The sequence below is a fragment of the Siphateles boraxobius genome, unplaced genomic scaffold (assembly GCF_051911475.1).
Source record: "Siphateles boraxobius isolate OS27281-9 unplaced genomic scaffold, OSU_SipBor_1 6, whole genome shotgun sequence".
Lineage (NCBI taxonomy): Eukaryota > Metazoa > Chordata > Actinopteri > Cypriniformes > Leuciscidae > Siphateles > Siphateles boraxobius.
This window is the reverse complement of record NW_027509186.1, coordinates 22,963,306-22,982,369: the sequence shown is the minus strand read 5'-3', so window position 1 is coordinate 22,982,369 and position 19,064 is coordinate 22,963,306. Positions and strand designations below refer to the sequence as shown.

The 19,064-nt window shown below is 38.4% G+C and overlaps 3 protein-coding genes across 6 annotated transcripts in view; 2 read left to right on the top strand and 1 right to left on the bottom strand.

The window, feature by feature from the left end:
- Window positions 1-632: 632 nt before the first annotated feature.
- Window positions 633-6,443, top strand: slc46a1 (solute carrier family 46 member 1). Of its 3 annotated transcripts, XM_077208252.1 has the most exons (8): window positions 633-673; window positions 1,623-1,667; window positions 1,755-2,091; window positions 3,043-3,434; window positions 3,517-3,977; window positions 4,899-4,982; window positions 5,070-5,226; window positions 5,304-6,443. In XM_077208252.1, exons 3-8 carry the CDS (start codon window positions 1,804-1,806, stop codon window positions 5,365-5,367), a joined length of 1,446 nt encoding a protein of 481 aa, XP_077064367.1. In that variant the 5' UTR covers window positions 633-673; window positions 1,623-1,667; window positions 1,755-1,803; the 3' UTR covers window positions 5,368-6,443. The 3 variants fall into 3 exon arrangements, with proteins under 3 accessions (XP_077064367.1, XP_077064366.1, XP_077064368.1); XM_077208253.1 differs by lacking the exons at window positions 633-673; window positions 1,623-1,667 and having other exon boundaries at window positions 1,750-1,884; window positions 1,973-2,091; XM_077208251.1 differs by lacking the exons at window positions 633-673; window positions 1,623-1,667 and having other exon boundaries at window positions 1,675-2,091.
- sarm1 (sterile alpha and TIR motif containing 1) lies at window positions 6,428-16,315 on the bottom strand. The gene is made up of 8 exons (XM_077208247.1): window positions 15,199-16,315; window positions 11,112-11,730; window positions 9,981-10,193; window positions 9,771-9,862; window positions 8,978-9,301; window positions 8,314-8,503; window positions 7,981-8,102; window positions 6,428-7,773 (listed from the first exon to the last, which is right to left on the bottom strand). Exons 1-8 carry the CDS (start codon window positions 15,654-15,656, stop codon window positions 7,629-7,631), a joined length of 2,163 nt encoding a protein of 720 aa, XP_077064362.1. The 5' UTR covers window positions 15,657-16,315; the 3' UTR covers window positions 6,428-7,628.
- vtna (vitronectin a) overlaps window positions 15,555-19,064 on the top strand; it is a 4,836-nt gene continuing 1,326 nt past the window's right edge. The window contains exons 1-6 of one of the 2 annotated variants that reach the window (XM_077208250.1): window positions 15,555-15,668; window positions 17,173-17,256; window positions 17,332-17,451; window positions 17,544-17,936; window positions 18,533-18,672; window positions 18,839-18,995. In XM_077208250.1, the coding sequence (XP_077064365.1) occupies window positions 17,202-17,256; window positions 17,332-17,451; window positions 17,544-17,936; window positions 18,533-18,672; window positions 18,839-18,995 (865 nt within the window). In that variant the 5' untranslated portion in view covers window positions 15,555-15,668; window positions 17,173-17,201. Of the gene's footprint in view, window positions 15,669-16,434; window positions 16,526-17,172; window positions 17,257-17,331; window positions 17,452-17,543; window positions 17,937-18,532; window positions 18,673-18,838; window positions 18,996-19,064 lie in introns of those variants that run through there. The other variant, XM_077208249.1, reaches the window with a different exon arrangement.

Genomic DNA, 19,064 nt, shown 5'->3' with positions numbered 1-19,064 from the left:
CTGTTATCCAATTTCGACCGCATCAGCGCTGGTTCTCGTGCCGGAAATGGGCTCGCGCTCTGCGGGTGAACTTAGAACTTTAGACCGCCGTCCTGCGTTTCACTCATAGCCGAATATTAAGGACCAATCCCAATTCTACCCCTTACCCCTTCGTCTACCCCTACCCCTAACCCTTCGACTTCCCCTTGACCCTTGAAACAGAGTGGCAAGGCGTAGGGGTGAAAATATTCCCCTAAGAAATGGGACACCACTAACGCCTCCGTTCGACGCAGAAGTATAAATTAGCCTTTGACGTCATTATAACTGTTAAGTCGTCGCTAGCGGCCTACGTCACAGGTTTAAGTCACTGACCCTAATTCCATAACCTGCCAATAAACAAACAGTGCACAGTTCTTATGACATTTTATCATCCAAATTAATTATATTAATTATCATTAGGAATAAAGTCGTGTGTTTTATGCAAGGCATCAGGCATTTCAATCAACGAAAAGACTGCCGTGACACTCGTTTAGGTGACTCACATTGCGCCCAGTATGTTGTTTTGCATTAAATAAAATGCCTCAATTTTGCGCCGCTGAGAAGAGAAGAAGAGAACTGTTCTGGAGACCTGACACCGGACAGAACTCAAATAGCCCGCGCTCACTCAAACATTGAGTAGTCGTCACGTCAGAGGGTGGGGGGTGGTATTGTTTATTGTAAACCAGAGTCATAGATGGCTCTGTTGTAAACTAACTCAATTTCTTAAGAGTGTGTTAAATATATTAATAATACTGATTTGAATTAAGTGATATTTGTGGTTCTTTAAACAGATAAGTTTAATTCTCATATAATAAGTATTATAAATAAATAACTGGTTAGTCAAATAGTAAATTCCAAAAAAACTTAAATATAACTACATTTTAGACAAAATAAACTGTTAGATTTTTATGTTTAACTCAAACAATCAAGTAAATTATACTCAGAGATTTTATTAAGTTAAAAAGTTTAAATAATTAAGTTATTATTGTGATATTTACTAAGCCACTGGATTATTTTAGTGTATCCAGTTGAATACATATTTATTTAAATAAATAAATAATCTTAATCATTATATTGCAAAGAAATTACTAAATAGTAGAATTATTTGAAACTGAGTTTCATGAAGATTTTTTTTTTAATTCCTGTGTGCAACTAAAATCAATATCATATCAGCCTCCAATCTGCAAATCCTATTTGACAGGTTAAACCAGGGGCATTCTTCTTAAAAATGATTTCATGCTCAAAAGCTTTTTGAATCCTATTATTACTTGAATCATAATCTAGCATAAATGTAAATGAAAAAATAAATAAAATTGATTTCCCATTATCATAGAATTTTTTTACTAGTACATTCCAATATGTTTTTGCTTTACCTGACATAATGTGCTATACTCATGTCTGGAAATTTCTGTGAAAGTTATAATATAATATAATATAACATAATATAATATAATACAATAGCCTTTACAATAGGATATGCACCAAACATTATAAAGATGACTTTTTAAAAAACTAATGGCAAAAGTTTTTTGGTCTAAGGAAGGATATGTCTGTCATTCAATTTTATTGAGATTGTCATGTCAGTTTCATATGTGATTCAAAAGGGGGCGCCAGAAGTACGGCAAACTGCTGAAGACGCGTCGGCTTCCGTATATCACATTCTGACGAATGTTTGCGGTTGCTGTCTGTTCAGACCGGTTCATACTTAGTTATGTTAACACTCTTTTGTCGTGCAGATTTGTCGTCTGTGTGATTTCAGCACGTGGACTCGGAAAGCTTTAAATCATGGATGAATCAGATACAAGCGCTATTATTGCGGAGGACTCGGAGTCGGTTGACTCCAGCAAAGTCTGTTGTTGTTTTAAGGTGACACAAAACAAACCTCCTCCGCCTTGTTCGTGTCCATTTTCCGTGACCGTGGAGCCCGTTATCTTCCTGTCCATGTTCTCTATAGGTCTCCAGATGCCTCTATACACGCAGTACCTGTGGGAACGTCTCAGTGAAGATGTGGGTTATAATGGAACAAAGGGAGGAGGATGCAATGCATCTATGGTCCACGACCCTCTGCTGACGGTAACAGATATTTGTCACTTGATTGTCTTGGTTTGGAACCATACACGGAGAAGAACCGTTTTTCATTTCGAAATCAGCCGGTTCTTTAGTGAATCAGAAACAATCTGCGTGAACAGTGAAGGACGAATCCCGAACGAAAAACACTTTTGAGTCGGTTCTATATAGTGAGTCAAAAACACACAGAATAGCGCATAATATAGTGTAGTTCGATTCTTGAACGAATGACTGTTATGATATGAGTCTCTTTTTTTCAGTGACTTAATATAATTATTAATATACTTAATATACAGAGCTACAGTAGTACAGTACCGTGGTTCGATTCCCAAACGAATGAAACTTACGAGCCGGTTCTTTCTGTAGTGAATCTCAAAATTGGACCATTGTAAAACAGTTATTTTGTGACCAGTAAAGTCTGATTCCCAAACAAATTACACTTTAAACCCTATTCTTTTTAGTAAATCAAAAAGAAAAGCCTATAAAATAAAACATACACCGCTACCAGTGTAGTTTGATTCCCGAACGAATGACGCATCTGAGGCTGTTCTTTTAGTGAATCACAGTGTGGCTTACCCTGAACATATTGGGGGACCAGTAAAGTTATATCCAGATTCCCGAACTAATGACTTTTATGAACATTTTCTTTTAGTGGATCAAAAACATCAGCGCAACCAGTGTATTTCGATTGCCGAACATATGACACACATAATCAATGGATTTTTTTTATTAGTAAAACACAAAATTGGACCAGTGTAATCCTATTTCTGAACGAATGACACATGAACCGGTACTTTTTACTAGAGGATTAACTAATTTTTTATGATATATTCAACCTGGAGTTATTACATTATCACACTTGCCACTCACTATAAAGGAGGCTGTTGTGTTTCAGATACTAAAAAGCTAATGTTTCCAAAAGAAAACTTTAATATGTAATTTATTTCCCTCGCCTAGGAAGTGGAGACTCAGACTGCACACTGGAACCTGTACATCAATTTGGGTGGTTTTCTAGTTGGGCTGATTATGGTGACCCTGTTGGGCTCGTGGAGTGACCGTGCAGGTCGGCGTATGGTACTGATCATCCCGTCTCTTGGCCTGGCTGTTCAGGCGGCCATTTATTTGATTGTAATGTACCTGAAGCTGCCTGTGTTCTGGTTCCTCATTGGGAGGATCTGCAGCGGCCTCACCGGGGACTTCAATGCCATTTTGGCCGGTTGCTTTGCGTATGTGGCCGACACGAGTGGCATGGGTTCTCGCACTTTTCGTGTGGCGATACTAGAGGCTTGTCTGGGATTGGCTGGCATGTTTGCGAGCATCATCGGAGGACTGTGGCGACGGGCACAAGGGTACTTGGCAGCTTTTCAAACATAAAATAAAAATTTTATATTTCCGTCAAAAAACAACAACAAAAGTCATGTTTCCCTCCAGGTATATCAACCCTTTCTGGCTAGTATTGGCCACAAATCTTGCAGCTGCCTTCTACACATACCTGTTTGTGCCTGAAACCGTCACCCCTGACCCCGGGGCAAAACTCCTCTCCACCAGGCATCACCGGGCCATCTACCACCTCTATGAATCTGACACGCCACAGGGACGCAGAACTAAACTATGCTTTTACATTTTCTGCTTCTTTGTGGTGGTGTCTGTACATTTGGGCTGCAGTAACCTCTATGTGCTCTATGAGCTGAGTGCTCCGCTCTGCTGGGGTCCAGAGCTGATTGGTTATGGCTCTGCGGCCAAGAATCTGGCCTACCTCACCAGCCTGATGGGGCTCAGGGCCATGCAGTGCTGTCTGGAGGACTCCTGGGTGGCTGTGGTGGGCCTTACCTCTAACATTGTTGGCTTGATTGTGATTTCGATCGCTGACACTACAGTTCTGATGTTTACCGGTAAGATCTATGTTCAATTTATACACCACCATTCAAAAGTTTGGGCGGGGATCGGTAAGATTTTTTTATATTTTTGAAAGAAGTCTCTTATGCTCAACAAAGCTGCATTTATTTAATCAAAAATTCCGTGAAAACAGTAATATTGTGCAGTATTACAATTTAAAATAACTATTTTGTATTTTAATATATCAATTATAATGTATTATTTATAGGAAATATAATTTTAATGTAATAATTATTTTAAATCAATTTTATTATGTAAACATTCCATTTAATCCAGTGATGGCAAAGCTGAATTTTCAGCAGCCACCTGAAACATCACATGATCCTTCAGAAATGATTCTGCTGATTTGGTGCTCAAGAAACATTTCTTATTATTATCAATATTTAAAACCGTTGTGCTGCTTAATATTTTTTAAAGACCGTAACATCCTTTCAGGATTTCTTGATGATTTTTTTGTCTGTACCAATGGAAAATTCTTTGTCACTTTTGATCAGTTTAATGCAAATCTTAAAACAAATATTACTGACATCAAACTCATGTAGTTATAAGTGTGTGTATAATATATTTTATAAACATACAATTTTATTAAAGTGTATATTATGAATGTTATAGTTATATTTTTATATGGATGTTTATTTATTAAACAAAATGGTACAGTAAAATGTCAGAAAACATTGATTGAAAAGTAAAAGTTATTTAACTGACACTTTCCCAGAGTGACTATAAGACATTATGTTAATGTTCTACTTTTTAGATTAGGCCTATATTACAGGAGAAAGGTCAAGACACTCTTTCTTGACATTTCGAAATACATGCAGTGCTGATGCAACTCACACTGTCCTCCAGTAGCTGAAGTAGGTAAATATGATTTAAGGAAATGAACTTGCAGAAGTTGCTTATCTATCTGTCTTTGTCAGGATATGGCCTGTGCTTCCTTTTTATGGCCTCTACCCCAGTCCTAAGATCTAAACTGTCCAAGCTGGTGGACCCTTCAGAACAAGGTGAAACAAGAATAGCATTTTGTCACAAATTAGTAACATTTAGAATTAAATGGAATAACATGTTTTATTATTATTGTTTTGTCTTAGGTGCTCTGTTTGCTTCAGTGGCGTGTGTGGAAGGTCTGTGCTCACTAGTATCTAGTGGGGTTTTTAACTCTCTGTACCCTGCCACCCTACACTTCATGAAGGGATTCCCTTTCCTCTTTGGAGCCGTCATCCTCCTCATTCCAGCTGGCATTATTGGGTAAGACCCCCTCAATGATTGTCATTTAGACACTCAGTTCGAGAATGAATAACATATTTTTATTATGTTGTGTACAGGGGCTTGGGTTGCCAGGAGAAGAGAGAGAGCAGAACAAACAGAGAAGGCTCTGAAATATCCTGACAATTGACTCTGTGAGAGTTTTTCTAGAACAGCAAAGGACAGAATGAGTCCAAGAATAAGCAATGATGTTCTGCACTGGGATCCTAAAGCTGATTGCCAATAGAGCGCACAAAATTAACTTGTGTCCAATTCGTGATGACTTGGGCATGCAGGTTGCTGTGATTTTGGCAAGAACATTCCTGACCAAAAATAGGATTGTTTTTTAAAAGAAAAGATGCATTGAATTGATCAAAATTGACAGTAAAAACCTTTGAACCTTCTATTCATCAAAGAATCTTGAAAAAAATTATTAGAATGATTTCTGAAGGATCATGTGACACTGGAGCTTTGGATCACAGGAATAAATTACATGTTTTTTAAGCGGATGTGTGTTGAGACAACTGTGAGTTAGCCATAGGTATGTGGATTTCCACAAAAAGTGTAAATGGTGCTATCTAAACATTGTTTCAGCTTCCTTAGCTCAACCAATGGCGTGAGTTTAGGTCTGAATTATCTGTCGACCACTGGGTGCCGGGGCAGTGTTTGAGAAACCTGTTTGGTCATGGCTCACTGTAATCACTGTATTGTTCCTCATCATGTTGACGTCAACCTTTTTAATCTTGTGTCTTTTCTTCTTTGTAAGCAATAATGACCACTGCCACTTGCATAAAAAAACTGTTTACTGAAGTTTTGTGTAGATTTGTACAGGGATGCAGTGCACACACATTGAATCAGTCATGTTTCTCACAAGACAACTCACTAAACATACTTTTATTACTATAACTCATTTATTCACAACATTTCAATGCTTCCCCATGTTAGTTGTGTTTTAATTATCTGAAAATCACAGAGATTTGAGAGAAGACTCTTGAAATGATGTCTTGTCTGTTTCGTTTGCAGTATACTAACAGGAAGTGAAAATTACATCTTGTGCTTTGTGCTTGTCTGAAAGTGTCAAATCGTTTATCTCAGTGGTTTTGTATTGGACTATTTGAATACAGTGCAACAAGCAATGTTTTGTGAAACAAGAATAATTTGGACATGCAGAATATGTATGATTTACATATATGACTATGAATAATGTTTTTCCAAAACCAGTTTTATTGCTGTTTATTTCTCAAAAAGAACATTTCATTATTACATTGTTTTCATTCAAAATTTCATTTTACACGTTGAATAAGACATGAAAGACCGATTGGCAAACATCATAAGGCAACAGTAGCGAGATCAATAGCAGGATAAAGCTTGAGGTGTAAGTAAATGTTCATTAGCATTTTCCTTGACCTGTTGAATCTTCACAGTGTCTGAAAATGTATCAGTGACTCAAATCTGCTGAATAATATCCTTGCAAATCCTAAGAAAGCCTCTACAGCAGTATTTCAAGTCATGCAACTGTCTAAAAGGATTTTTTCTAATACTGCATGAGGTGATGAATAACCATTATGATGTATTAGATGTGAAAAAATTGTTATTTGCTTTGTGAATAATGCAAGGTATATAATAAAATAACATAAACTGCACAAACCTGTAATTAGTCACGATAGAATAACAGAAACTCTTTTTATGGAACTGCTGTGTATTTGACGTTTTTAATAACCTACTGCAAACCAAATTCAGAAAAATTTACATTTCATAAGGCTTTTTTAATATTTCAATTGATAATGCTATAATGCAAGATTATCTAGTATTATCCGTCATATAAACAGAGACCGATTATGATTTATGCTGATGACATAAATACGATTAATAATGCAGAAATCGATTCAACTTCCTGAGTTACAGAAATGTCCCACACAATTCTGGGGACATGGTCAGTACATAGCCAGTATGATTACTGCAATAAACGAATATTCTTAGAAGTAGAATAATCCTTAAGGTGCGGTCACATTTCTTGTTGTTCAGAATCCAACGCAATCGCAAATTTTGTGTGAGGGTGAAAGATTTCCCTATGTAGATTTGACAACAGGTTTCAAGTTTCGCCACATTGACCACCAGAAAGCTGGCTTGTTTGAAAGTGATTTTGTGTAAGCTGTGAATCATTACTCTATTGACGCGTGACTTTTTTGCCCGTGAAATTTTGCCAAAATGTCCCTAATGTGACCGCACCTTTAAAGTTTCATTGCGTCTCTGGGCAGGTTGCATTTATTACATTTTTTTCTCCAAGAAAATTCAACCGTAATCTATTTAGACCAGCTACATGCATACAACCAAAGGAAACACTGGCCTCAGAGGGTTAACAGTAGTGTTCTGGTTACATGATGGCCATTATTGGGAATGCAACATTACTTTATTTCTGGCTCTTTTTTGTCTGTTTTTGCAGCATCTGGTTGCTCTTGGCTGGGGCATTGCGCTGTCTTGGAAACGCATCTTGGCTGCAGGAAGCGCAGAATCTTTTCGATAGTGGCTTCCTGATACTCATGGGACCACCTGAAGAGAAAAGATTTACATTCATTATTTTTCCAATTAGATTAGTGCAAGTCTCTACAATAAAAGCTCGTATTGGATATGGATCTGTATATTTTTATGTGTATAAATTTAACAATGGCAAGTTACAGAGCAGGCACAAACTACAGCAGTACATATTATATGTTAAAGTTAACTGCACCAACATGTTGAGTGAGAGTGTTGACTTACTTAATGCCATTAAATTTGAGAATGGTCCTCATGTCCTCCGGCAGAGAGGCCGGATCGGGCCACATAAAGTTATCAGTGACAGGAACAATGTTCTTCTTTTCATTCAGAGCAGTGACAATCTCCTGTGGATGACAAATTTAATCGTTTAGCCTCACAGATTTATGTATTCTCAAATAGGGATTTAGGTAATGATGACAATCACTGAAGCCTTCAGGAGTGAGTTTTCCAGTTGAAGTGCAGCATTTTTGTACAATGAACTGAATTTGATCAGTGTAAAAATGACTTCATTTATAAAAGTAAAGATTAATCACAAAAAGGATTTCTCCCTCTAACCTTATGAACCCAGTCTTTCATAGCCACGTCGCCCATACATTTGTCCAACGCATTGGCTGACAGCACCAAGATGAAGTTTCGTGCTCGGTGCACGCTCGTGATCAGCTTCTCCTCGAACCTGCCGGCTTCCAGTTTCTCCACGTCGATGAAGACGCTGAAACCATGTAACTGTAGATGCACCTTCAGTAGGCTGCAGAGAAAGTAAAGAACAGGAGATTTAGGGTTTATTTCAAAACAATAAATGGTTGATATTAAAATTCTGTACTACTTTGTCTAAATAAATTAAAAATAATGATTTTAAAAAGCTACAAGTGAATTTAAGAATCACAAATGGTAAATCCATTTTTCACAGTATGCATAGTATGCACAGTATGCAGTATGCATAATCCAAAAAAATGGATTTATATTTTGAGATTTGCATTTGACAATTCAAGAGAGCAGTCAAGATTACATTTAACAGTGTTATTAAATGGAAAAGTTATTTTAAAGATTAACTTTACGAGTTACATGGTCAAAGTAAATAAATAAATAAAAAAGGATAAATGTGCATGCACACTTATACTACCGATATATTTTGCATCCTTTAATTGTTATTAAAAAGGAACTTTGGTAACTGAACGGTTGATGATAAGATGGATAAGAGCCATCTCATTTGTGGCCTGACCTGGCAAGCTGTGAACCCGTAGTGCGACGGTAGCTGATGAACACATCAGGGCCTGCAGGCTGGGAATCGGTTAGCTGTTTAGCAGGGCAGCTGGCGGTAGAAAGGATCTTGGCACGATGGATGCCATTCTTTACATGGCAGTCAGACAGCAACTGTTCGTCTGTAATCTTGGCAATATTGTTCCGATCAACTCCAGACTGAATTAAGCCGTAGGTGTATTGACGGAATCGCGGGTCTACATCGGCCAGCCAGTCTGCCAGGTTATTGGGGTCGCATGTGGAGTAGTTGGCGTATGTCTTCAGTACACGCAGATCTCTAAAAAATCTGTACAGAGGCCATCAGAGAATTGCTACAGGTTATGATAGAAATGCCTCTATTTAGCCTCTTTTAAAAAAAAAAAATTAATGAAGTAATGACTGCTGAGAATTCAGCTTTACTATCACAGGAATTAATCACATTTGAAAATATATTCACATAGAAAACAGTTGTTTTATTATGTAATAATTTCACAATAATACTGTGTTACTGTATTTTTGTTCAAATATATGCAGCCTTGGTGAGCATGATAAAAGACTTCTTTCAAAAACATTTTTAAATGTTAATTATTCCAAACTTTTGACCCCCAGTGTACATTACAACATTTTTTATTTCTTTTCATTTCTCAAAATCCTAAAACATCCAGGTTTAAATTAGATTTTTAATCTTTTGGACCCTAATTATGATTATTGACATTTCTATAAATATTTTTTAAGAATCAATACTTTTACTTTTCCAAGAATTAAGTAGCACTAGCCTCTTCCGAGTGAGTCCAGATGTCATGGCCAGATCCTGGATCAGATCCTGTTCTGTGATATTGAGCAGCATATCTCCATCCACCTGCAGTTCCTGAGAGATATGGTGCAGAAAACTGTGATTAAGTCCACAGCAAACATCGGCATGATATCATCATATCTTTCACCATTATCTAGTTCAGCTGAACAGGAAATAGGAGCTGTGTACAAACCTGAAACCGTTCAGTGAATGCACTGAAGCCAATCTGCTGAAGCCAGGTCTGCACCTCTCCACTCTTCCAGTTGGGTACAGATGACACGATACGCTTCGGGACGTCCTCACTCATCATTGTTAAGGCCCGCTTAGCCAAAGAGCAGACAGTGGCATTACTGGAGTACATGACGATCCTCTTAAGACTCTGGACAGCACCGATCTCCTGAAATATCTGAGTAGAAAGATCCAATACTTAATATTCAATAAATGTATGAATATACTTTATATATTTTGTATACTTGTGCCTTAGTTATTATATGATTATATATATGTTTTTATATTATATAATAATTTTTATTAGCTTTTTTAATTTATTTTTTCATTTCCTTTTATCAGACCCTGAACAGCTCCACTCTCCTGAAATACCCGGGTAGAAAGATCCAGGATTTTACCTGATTTATTACCGGATTTGACCGGATTTTTTAAATATATGAATATTTTATATATTACTTATTCTCACGTCTTAGTACTATATAGGTGTATTAATTAAATATAAACTTATATATCTCTGTGTATATATATATATATATATATACACAGAGAGAGAGAGAGAGTGAGAGATTTATATTATATTATATTTTATATAAATATATATTATATACTAAGACACATGCTTCCACACATTTCACCTAACAGGGAACATTCTCTGAACATTCTGACAAAGTTGTGAACAAGTGTTCTTCCAGTAACATTAATAAAACATTTGTTAAAGTTACCTAGTCTTTAATAATATTATTAGCACAAAAAAATACATTTATATGTCATTCTTTGAATGTTTTTTGAAACATTTTAGTTGGGCATTAGTCTAATGTTTTTAAAACGTTACTACTTTTTTCAGATGGTTTAGAGAACATTCAAATGCAACGTTCCCATTGTACTTGCAAAATGATAAAATAGATAACACTTTTCCTTAATGTTTTCTCTAACATTCACATAACCAAGCCAAGGAATTTTTCTTTTCTTTTTTGAATTTAAAAAAACTACATTCAGAAATAACATACCTTAATGGGAACATAAGCAAAGCGTTCATTGGAACATATTTTTGTTAGTTGGGGAAGGCCTAGAGAAGCGAATATAGAGTCTGTCTGACCTTGGTATTACGTTGACGGGACTTGATACTAGTCTCCACGCACAGGTAGAACGCGGCGATGCATTTCCCCTCTAGACGTGTGCCGTCCAGCAAGGGCAGCAATTGCTGCAGGTCTGTCGCCGTGCGGCCCTGCATGCTGTCTGCGCTGTCCAAAAGGTTGCGTGCAAACTCATCAGGGTCTAAGGAGGCGATGAAGGGCTCCACCAGCTCCAGAGTACCAGACTTCACCACTTCTTTCTCTATCTCCCTGTTGGCCGCCAGTACAGCCACGGCCAGACAGGCATGGAACCGGATCAGCTCGTCCTCTTTGGAGAACGCCAGAGGGAACAGCCAATCAGCCGCCTGTTTTTCGATCATCAGACGCTGGCAGCTGTGCCCGCCATACATGGCGCAGTTTGCCAGGGCTACCGCGCAGTGCCGCAGTACAGTTGGGTCTGTTCCACGGCACCAGTACAGGAGGGTGTCCAGTGCTCCGTTAGTGATGAGCTGCGCAGATGTCTCCTCTGTGTGTTTAAACATGTGCTCAAGGATGCCTGACACACTTCGTGCAAGCTGGGCGTCCTCCTGCTCACGGGTCAGGTTCAGTATGACTCCAAGGCCCATACGTGCCACATAATCCCTGCAAAGACATAAGAAAACGAGCATTTAAAAGGATTCTGATGCAAAAGCCAACAAATACACTATAGTAATCCAACCAAGTGGCACCTACAAATAAATGACACAAGACCCTTTTGTATTTACATTTTACTTTTTAGTGGATGTATTTAGTGGCCTTAAAGGGATAGTCCACCCCAAAATGAAAATTCTGTCAGTAATTACTCACCCTCATGTTGTTCCAACCCCGTAAGACTTTCGTTCATCTTCGGAACACAAATTAATATATTTTTGATGAAATCTGAGAGCTGGATCACTCCTCCATAAGGGACTGAAACTTGCTGGCCAAGAAAAGTTATTAAAGACATCGTTAAAATGGTCAAAGTGACTACAGTGGCTCAATCTTAAGTTTATCAAGCGACGAGAATACTTTTTGTGCGCAAGAAAAAAAAATAACGACTTTATTTCAACTATTCATTTCTTTCTCTGTGGGCCTCGAGTCATAGAGTAACCGCGCAGCGCTTCTGTGTTGTACGTCACACGCATCACACACATGACCAGCGTCGGCCAATAGTGAGCCTACGTGTGACGTACAACACAGAAGCGCTGCGCGGTTACACTATGTGAACTGACTCGAGGCTCACAGAGAAGGAAATGAATAGTTGATTAAAGTTGTTATTTTTGTTTGTTTTTTGCGCACAAAAAGTTGAGAATGCGCACTTGAAAAACTTGATTGAGCCACTGTAGTCACTTGGACTATTTTAACGATGTCTTTAATAACCTTTCGGAGCTAGCAAGTTTCAATCCCTTAGAAGCCTATGGAGGAGTGATCCAGCTCTCAGATTTAATCAAAAATATATTAATTTGTGTTCCGAAGATGAACGAAAGTCTTACGGGGTTGGAACAACATGAGGGTGAGTAATTACTGACAGAATTTTCATTTTTGGGTGAACTATCCCTTTAAGCTCACAAAAAATGGCAACAAAAGTAGTAAACTGTATAAAACCTATACAGTTTTGCCAAAAACTGTATAGGTGCAATAGGTGTAATAGGTGTTCCAGAACTTCTGCCACATAACACCTTTAATTTTTTATATTATTTTATATTTTTCCATTGAGGTTGATATTCTATCCAATATATTACTATAAAAGGCACTGAAATTAGTTTAATAGGCTTACACGATTTAAGCTTTTGCCATTTATGTAGGCTATGTCTCTCCATCACAAGCTTTCTCCTGTCTTCAGTGCAGCTGCTCACTGCAGAGCAAATGGGTGGAGCTTACGTGTAGCTGCTCCTCGCTAGAGCTCCAGCGAGGAGGTGCGAATGTAATTTGGCATAACGGGTGGAGCTAGAATATCCAACAACACACTACCTACTACCCAAAACTCTATCCCTCCACCCCCTTTGAGCTCCAGAGAGGAGGAGCTGGACTAATCCCACCCCATTGGAGCTCCAGAGAGGAGGAGCTGGCCGTCATTTGACTCTGCAGTGAGTGAATCATTACCTATAATTAGTAAATATGATTTGACACACTTATTGAAAAGAACCTGATGCTAATCGAGAAGTTTTTGTTTAATCTACAGACCAAAAGCATTTCCCGCTAAACTGTGGTAAGAAATAAATGTAGCCTGATAACCTTGCCGAATGATTGTTTATTATTTTTTGTAATGTCTGTAAATATATAGCCTATTTCATATTTTAAAGACCATATTGTGTTAAAGTTATTTGTTGCTGAAGAAATTTAAAATCTGGTAGCCTAGCCTACCCCGTTTAATAGCCAATAACGTTGAATCTTACATATTAATAGACAAATTTAATCTAATTTAAAAATAACGTAAGGGGAACGGTAAAGGCCCTGTCCCAAATGGCACACTCCGGACTTGTGGACTTCCTCAGAGTCCACACTTCGGTGACGTCATGTAGTGCAGACCTATAGGGCCATTAGCGCGAGTCCGCGAGGGCTCATTGAGAGGTATTTTTGGGACACACTCGATCGTCACGCCGGAAACAGGAAGAAGGTCTCAGCTCAGACGTCGAAGCTGAATGAACTTAAAGGTCATCTCATCAGTCCCTTTATTAGAAAAATATCACAAATATCTTTAAAAAAATTACAGTCTTTAGCATCGAGAACAGGATTTATTTTATTTGCCCAAATCTTATGTCCATGTGAACTACACAGCCTGCTTTTACAGTCCTATTGAATATGCCACCTGGGCATTAGAATAGATGTCATGGTTATGTAAATGATCAATACAGTTGTACATAATAATACATAATGCTCAATTTTAAAAACAAAATTAAAATGTAAATGAGTTCAAGAAAAATTTATAGGACCAAGTCCACATGAAGTGCGCCATTTGGGACAGGGCCAAAGTAGCGTTATAATAAAGTTCTTTAACTACGTTCTATTTCTAAGAAAACTTTCCTGGCTAACCAAAAACAAACCTTAAAGGGTCATGAAATGTTAGCATCTGTTAGTTTTAACAGTAGGGTGAAAATGGTAAAATTTTAGTTTTTCCCCGCTATTTTCGTCTTCCGGGTTTAAAATCTTCATCGCAGGCTGTGACGTGACAGAGCACAGTGTAGTGCGTTGATGACTCATCGGTCTCATAAATATTAATGAGGCACTGTCTCTTATATTCATGACACCACGTGGATCTTTCCACAGACATGTCGAACTGTGATATCGCGTAGTAAAGGAGGCAGACAATCATGGGACGCAAAATTTTCGTGGTGCAAAAGTCAAAGTGGGTTGAATATATTTCCCTGCGATGCTGCCAGGGCTAGACTCTGGCTCCGGGCGGTTGGTTGGCCATCAACCATGGACACTTCTAATACGTGTGCCGCAAACATTTAACCGAGAGAGCTTCGAGAACTGGAGAATAGTGGACTTTGGCCTTGTCGATGACCAATGCAAGTTACGTCTTGCGAGTAATGCAGTACTAAAGTTGCATTTTTCAAAAAGATTGTGAGCTTGACTTGAGCTGAAAGAGGGGGGTTTCATGACCCTTTAAAGGTGCTCTAAGCGATGTCGGGTGACATCACTTCTTGTTGACGTTTAAAGTAGGCCTATTGTCAAACAAAACGAAGGCTAGACCTAGACCCTCCCTCCTCCTCATCCGCGCACTAACCCCCCAAACCCTTCTTATCGGTTATTGGCTGGAACAGTTTGTTATGTTTCGTGGTTCGGGTAAGCCCAGTTTGTTTTTGTTGCCGTTTGTGGAGCCTGGGGTGTCTGCAGAGACCGTGTTTTTTTACAGTGTGTTCAGGGGACAGGCAGCTAGCGGATAGTGAGGAGATGTTTGTTGTATGTGACAAAAAAAATGTGTCCTAAAAAACGCCTGACATCGCTTTGAGCACCTTTAAAAAGAACGTTCGGGGAACAAAAAAATGTTAGCTGGGTTCAATGACATTCAGAATATTTAACTGTAACTTGACGTTCAACTTCATACTTTTCAGGGCCCATTTAAACAACATACTTTATGTTCCTTACCTGTTTTCTGAGACCAATATCTGCTCGAGCAGCTTGGCAGACTCATATGTGATTTCTACAGCAGGGGTCTGCAACAGCTGCAAGAGCAGCTCCAGACCCCCATCAAGCCGGATCCTGTTGCAGATCTCCTCTGCTACCTGTCGACCCACTGTGGGCAGGACCCAGGCCTCCTCAACCAGTTGGAAAGTCTCAGCAATGGCTCGGCGAGTCTCTTCCATATCTCCTGTATCTTTGGAAGACTTCAGCGTTTTGACTGCGGAGCGCAACGCAGGAAGAGAGACTTCCAAAACGACCTGGACGTCGGTGCTGATCCCCGGAGACACAGCCCTGGGGTCGGAGCACGTCCTCCGGTTGTGTAGCCGACTACTGACATATCCAGGAACCGTGAGTCTGTCGGAGCTAAACATGGAGAAAAAACGGCAAATCTTGCTGATATAAACGGCGAGGGACAAAAACATGTAGGATACCAGGTATTTATCTCTTGTTACAACAGTTCTGATGTTTCTTTGTCTTTCAGCTGTAAAAAAGAAATAGTCACGTCGCGTTTAACTCATTAGGCTACGTTATCAAATCGTTTAATGCGAAACAGATTAATCCAATAACAGAGACTGTTTGCACCAAACGACTGAATCCTGATTATGTCAGGAAAAAATAATAAACGCAAATGACGTCAGAGACGTTACAAAGCCTTTAAGATAGGTTACCCTTTACGAATCCACCGTTAGAAAAGGCCCATCAAGCTTTTTTAAAAACCACCAAATGCCAAGATGAAGCTGTAAGAATGACTTGATCTTTGATGAAAAATTAGACAAAATTAGCCGGTTTGTTGATGTAGGCTACGTTGGCAATCGATCAGATCTTGTCAGACAAAGACGAATATATTTCCACTGTCCTTTTGCCACATTCGGAGAGATTAGCGTATAGCCTACAGTGAAAGCCAACTAAAGCGATACTTGTAAAATATCAATATGACGCTGTCATATTTTGAATGAAGTCAATATTGTTGATAATTGATGCTCAAGCATCCTCAGCGTCCGTTTATAGACCCGCCCAGTGATGTGGAGAATCAACCTCGGCATCAGAGTGGTGCTCACTGTCACTGCAGAGTCAAATGATGTCTAGCTCCTCCTCTCTGGACGTCTGATGGGGTGGAGGGATAGAGTTGTGGGTAGAGTTAGGGTGTGGTTAGATTTCCTGTAGCATGTTTTGTTCAGTGCAATGCTTGGCTCCACCTGCTGGAGAAAGACGATAATGCACCAAACCTACCAAAAGTGGAGGGAGGGCGGGGGGGTGTGTATCAACCTCATAACACCCCATCAACCGCATAGTAAGTAACATGGTAAACACAGGCGGAACACATCAGAAACCACACAAAACACCTTTGAAAATGCACAGCAACACGCGTAAACACCCAGAACACATTAGCAACCACATAAAAACATAATAGAAAATGAAATTATATTGTTTGTAAGCAGTTGTCCAAGGTGGTTACTGAATGGTAACCTGCGTCCAATGGACCTATTAATCATTCACTTTACACAGAAGTCAACAGGGTTATTTGTCCCAAGTAGTGCATTCCCACATTAGTCTAGTAAAGTATGTCATGGTGGACTCTATTAAACAGACTATATCTTACATTTTGAAAGTTGTAAACAAGCATTATCTGTTTTGTTATACCTTTAAATGGATCACTCAAACTAGTATAATCCACAAAAACATCCAAAATCATTTACTTTGACCGAATTTATTAATGTTAATATTATTCAAGTTAAAGAAATGTTACATAAAGTAGTCCTCATAAAACAGCTTTGTCTTTGTTATTATTATTAGAAAGCAAAACAATCCCTGTCTGGTTTTAATGATTACATTTGAACAAAGATGAAAACATATTGCAAAAAATAAGCAAACAAAAGAGGGTGAGTGACCTTTGAATTTATTGATCCACTGATTTCTCTTTGGTCCTGGTGATCTCAGTTCTTCAGTCACATTCACTAGACACCAGGATGAGGCTTTTTTTGCTACTAGGACTGCTTTTCTTTACATATGCGGCTGAGCAAGGTGAGAACACTTACTTTGTATAACGATTTGATATATATGTCTGTTACATTGGAAATGTGCTCTTCTTCCTGTCAGAGTCGTGTATTCAGCGCTGTGAAAATGGGTTTGACGCCACCAAGAACTGCCAGTGTGACTCTGTGTGCACATACTACAAGAGTTGTTGCACAGACTATGAGTCCTTATGTCGTATTAGGAGTAAGTTTACCAGTGTGGTTTCATAAACCATTTCATAAACAGGTGAAATGCAATGATCACAACAGATGCATGAGAAACTATTCTTGTTGCAGCCCGTGGAGACACCTTTCCTACTTACCCTGAGGATGATTATGAGGAGACAAACAGCACCGAGGTACCAATCAGATCCAGATCACAGCAAAGAATTTTGACCCCTTCTCCAGCAACCTTTGCTGATATATTCAGCCTATTAACCTCAACATATCAAGTCTTGGATTCGACGTTAAATGATGACCCAACACCAGTGATTTCCACTGCTGCCACTCCAACTACACATTACCCTCTATTACGCTCCACCATCAAGACCCCAACAAGAACTGCACGAACAACCTCAACTGCTGATCCCACACCAACAAAAGCCAAAGACCCTGACGCCGAGGTCTGCAGCGGCAGACCCTTTGACTCCTTCCTGCAGCTCAAAAACGGCTCTATATATGCATTCAGAGGTAAGTGCCTCACAGCAAAGAACAAAAATGTAAACAGTATACAAAATGACTTTACATTTTTTACAGTTGTCAGTAGTCAGTTTTGGTTTTTCTGTTCCGTTCCTGTTTTACCTGCCTGAGTTCCTAGTTAGTTTCCTTGGTTATTAATTACCGGTAGCTCCATACCTGTTCTGTTTTAGCCAAAAGTCCTCTGTGTATTTAAGGCTTCAGTTTCCTGTTTCATTGTCCGGTATCGTTGTAGTTTTACGTGTTTGTGTTTGTTTATTCCCTGTTGGATTTATTAAAGACTCTTTCTGTTCATTACTCCTTGGTCGTGTGCCACAACACCCACCTACCGTGGCAACAGCAATATAAAAATGTACATACAATTATATTTACTACAGGTAGATTTTTTTAAGATATATATAAATTAATAAAAAATGGGTAAGTAGGTAAAAGGAAAATAAAAGACAAAAGTTTAAAAAGATAGTAAGATAATAAAACAAAAAGTTCTGCAGTAGTTCTGAAATTATACCTTCAATATTTGTTGTTCTTATATTTATTTATTCTCTTTTACACACTTGTTTTATTTAAAAATGTGATATGTTTGTCACCAGGAGAATATTTTTTTGAGCTTGATGAGAAATCAGTATTACCGGGGTACCCAAAGCTCATTGAAGACATCTGGGGAATAAAAGGTCCGATAGATGCTGCCTTCACTCGCATAAACTGCCAAGGAAAGACATACATTTTCAAAGTATGAATGACCTCAAATTATTTAGTGTATGCAGGGTGAAAAGTTTATTTGTGTTATTTACAATAAAGTAGCCTAAATAGTCACAATTCAATTTTGTTTAATCAAAGTTATTTAATCTGTTTAATGCGTGATTGAAAAAGAAAATATTTTATTATGATATTCCCAGGGTAATAAATACTGGAGGTTTGATGATGGAGTGCTAGATGAAGACTTCCCACGGGACATATCTGTGGGATTTGAGAAGATACCAGACCATCTTGATGCTGCCTTTGCCATTCCTGCTCACAACCATCATGGCAAAGAGAAAGTTTATTTTTTTAAAGGTCAGACCTAACTTTAATATATACATATATACATATATATATATATATATATATATATATATATATATA

Coding starts and splice junctions, on each gene's coding strand:
- sarm1 (XM_077208247.1), bottom strand. CDS start 15,656: ATGTTTTTGTCCCTCGCCGTTTATATCAGCAAGATTTGCCGTTTTTTC. Junction 10,194..11,111: donor CCCGTCAACGTAATACCAAG/GTCAGACAGACT, acceptor CTTTCTACTCAG/ATATTTCAGGAGATCGGTGC. Junction 8,504..8,977: donor ACGGGTTCACAGCTTGCCAG/GTCAGGCCACAA, acceptor CTTTCTCTGCAG/CCTACTGAAGGTGCATCTAC.
- slc46a1 (XM_077208252.1), top strand. CDS start 1,804: ATGGATGAATCAGATACAAGCGCTATTATTGCGGAGGACTCGGAGTCG. Junction 2,092..3,042: donor TCCACGACCCTCTGCTGACG/GTAACAGATATT, acceptor TCCCTCGCCTAG/GAAGTGGAGACTCAGACTGC. Junction 5,227..5,303: donor ATTCCAGCTGGCATTATTGG/GTAAGACCCCCT, acceptor TGTTGTGTACAG/GGGCTTGGGTTGCCAGGAGA.